This window comes from Montipora foliosa, chromosome 12 (genome assembly GCF_036669935.1).
Source record: "Montipora foliosa isolate CH-2021 chromosome 12, ASM3666993v2, whole genome shotgun sequence".
Lineage (NCBI taxonomy): Eukaryota > Metazoa > Cnidaria > Anthozoa > Scleractinia > Acroporidae > Montipora > Montipora foliosa.
In genome coordinates this window covers 26,777,775-26,780,274 of record NC_090880.1, presented here as the reverse complement: position 1 = coordinate 26,780,274, position 2,500 = coordinate 26,777,775, and the positions used below count along the sequence as shown (strand labels likewise).

The window sequence follows — 2,500 nt, the reverse complement described above, 5'->3', positions numbered from 1 at the left end:
TCCTTTTTTGATTGTCCAAAGTAATAGGTCATTTCCGAGTTCTGGCCTGCCTCATCTTTAAAGGGAGTCTAAGTGTGAAGTTTTTGTTATGAAAATTAGTTTTCATTCATGTGTTAAGTAGAACTAATTATCATCACAAAAACTTCGCACTTAGACTCGCTTTGAAGAGGAGGCAGGCATGAACTCGGAAATGGCCTATTACTTTGGTTTTGGTTTTACGACACTCGATTGAAACTCGCTCTAATGCAGGGTTTTCAATAAAGAAAAGGAAAGGAACTTTATTTAAGTGTCTAGTCGTTGTAGCCCTGGAGCACTAATTGGGGACACTGTAAACTGAAATTAACGATGAAAGCAAATCAAATGTTGGTTTTTTTGACGAGAGGGGAAAACCGGCCAAACCAGAGAAAAACCTCTCATAACAGAGTAGAGAACCAGCAGATTACACCGAGTGTGGGATTCGAACCTGGGCCACTTTGCTCTCACCACTACGCCGGGCCTGCACCCGGTGAATGGCTAGCATTGGTTGAATAGGCAGCTGTAATCTCCTGAAGGGCGATCCTGCTTGTGGACTAAACATACGGTAGTGAGGGGCCCTATGGGGGGCGATAGACCAGCAGTAACTGGCTGTTATTGAAACCGCTGTAATGCCTTAGTCAAAAGCTTGTATTGTATGGGCAAATAATTTCATTGAAGGAAATAGGAATTGTAAACTATTTGCATAGTTGATAAATTTCAAATATCGTACGCCGGCTACTCCGAGGTGAAGAATACTTGGCTATTCACTTCCGAATTAGCCAATCAGCGCGCGCGGAGAGCATTTTTCACTTGTGTGGTTATACTAATACTTGAAATGTCTCTTTTCCTCTGAACAGCCCCCATTCGAAGCCGACAACGAAGACGATCTTTTTGAGTCCATCAAGCACGATGATGTATTGTACCCCGTTTGGCTTTCAAAGGAAGCCGTTTCAATATTAAAAGGAGTAAGTATTGTTCACTGTCAAAGTAGCTTTGCTTGAACCTTTTAAATGTCGTCCAATTGCGTTTGTCATCTTTTCATTTTGCTCTTGACAAAAACAGAAACGCTGTAATAGCCCACTTTCGATGTATTAAAATTCAGTGCAACACAAAAGGCATCATCTCGAGGCTCTGGGGAATAAACTCATACAAATCCTTAAATTTATTCCCCAAAGCCTCGAGATGATGTCTTTTGTTTAGGACTGAATTTTAATATATGGACACAGGCTTGCAATACACTATATACTAAAACTAGTCGTTCGGTGGCGCTCGGTGTCCGACGGCAATCCGAAGACTGTAACTCGACCGCCCGAAGACATTCCCCAGAGTCTCGAGTGCCTGGTGTACCTCAGAACCCAATCCGCAAGGCATAGCATTTATAATCGGGCGAACTCAGGCATGCAATCTCGAAATTCATTGCGCGATAGCCCCGAGATGCATTGCAAGATTAGTGTAAATATTGAAATAAAAATCAACAATCTTCTGCTTGAAGCGAAGGCTTAAAATTTCAGCGTTTCTATGATAATCGAACAAACCTTAAAAAGTGAAGAAAGAAAGTGAAGTGATTTTTTGCTCGAAGTGGCATTTTGACGTTACCATGGTTGCTTACCCTTTTTCGTTTCCATCAACGTCACCTTTCTCTTGTAGCAGTTTAGCTTATCGTCGTTGTTTTCGTCTTTGTCTCGTTAACATATAGCCTGCGTGACAGACGTATTTCTGGTTGTTGTAAGTAACCGGAAATACGTCTGTCGGGCAAGCTAGTTAACGTAGGAATTTGATGGAATCCAATGGCTTTCATAAGTTCTAGGATTCTATTCTTTTTAGTCATCAACGCCAGTGTAAGCTTTTTAGTTTTGATAGCCAGTGCAATATTAGCCATGAAAAAACGGGTAAATTACTTGGTGGCAAGAGCGCTAATTAACCCAAACATTCTTTGTAAAATTCGAATATCTAAAACAAAGCGAAGTCTGCTTTATCGAGTGCAAATTTATGAGATAACCGTTGCTACCTCATCTGATGGGTTAGACAGTGATGGGCACATGCTAGTGATGGGAAAAAACGAAAGTTCCTAGATTTAAGTTTCTAACTAGTCTTACGTAACTGCTCTATTCACAGTTTATGACTAAGAACTGGGCAAAGAGGCTTGGTTGCACGGCTAGTGGAGAGCAGAGCATTCTGGATCATCCATTCTTTCGAGAAATCGACTGGAACAAGTTAGAAGCGAGGCAGATAACGCCGCCTTTCAAACCGACAATAGTAAGTTAATATATCTTTTTTATCTCCACGCGGTGAAATGGATAGGGCTTTAGTCTTTGGTCTGGCAACGGAAAGCCGTGAGAAGGCCGTTTCCCCATTTAAACCTCCTCCTTCAAGCGTTTATAAGAGCAAGTCAATTTATGGGATAAAGTTACTTTTAAGCGAGAGGGAGAAGCGATTATTTGGACAATAAGAAAACTGCGTAAAGCGAGAAATGGAGATAGCTGTT

General features: G+C 41.4%; 1 protein-coding gene across 1 annotated transcript in view; it reads left to right on the top strand.

Annotated features, from left to right (window-relative positions):
* Positions 1-2,500, top strand: part of LOC137978677 (calcium-independent protein kinase C-like) — a 24,592-nt gene that overhangs the window by 19,037 nt on the left and 3,055 nt on the right. The window contains exons 14-15 of the mRNA XM_068825691.1: positions 873-980; positions 2,131-2,271. Of these exons, the coding sequence (XP_068681792.1) occupies positions 873-980; positions 2,131-2,271 (249 nt within the window). The remainder of the gene's footprint in view (positions 1-872; positions 981-2,130; positions 2,272-2,500) is intronic.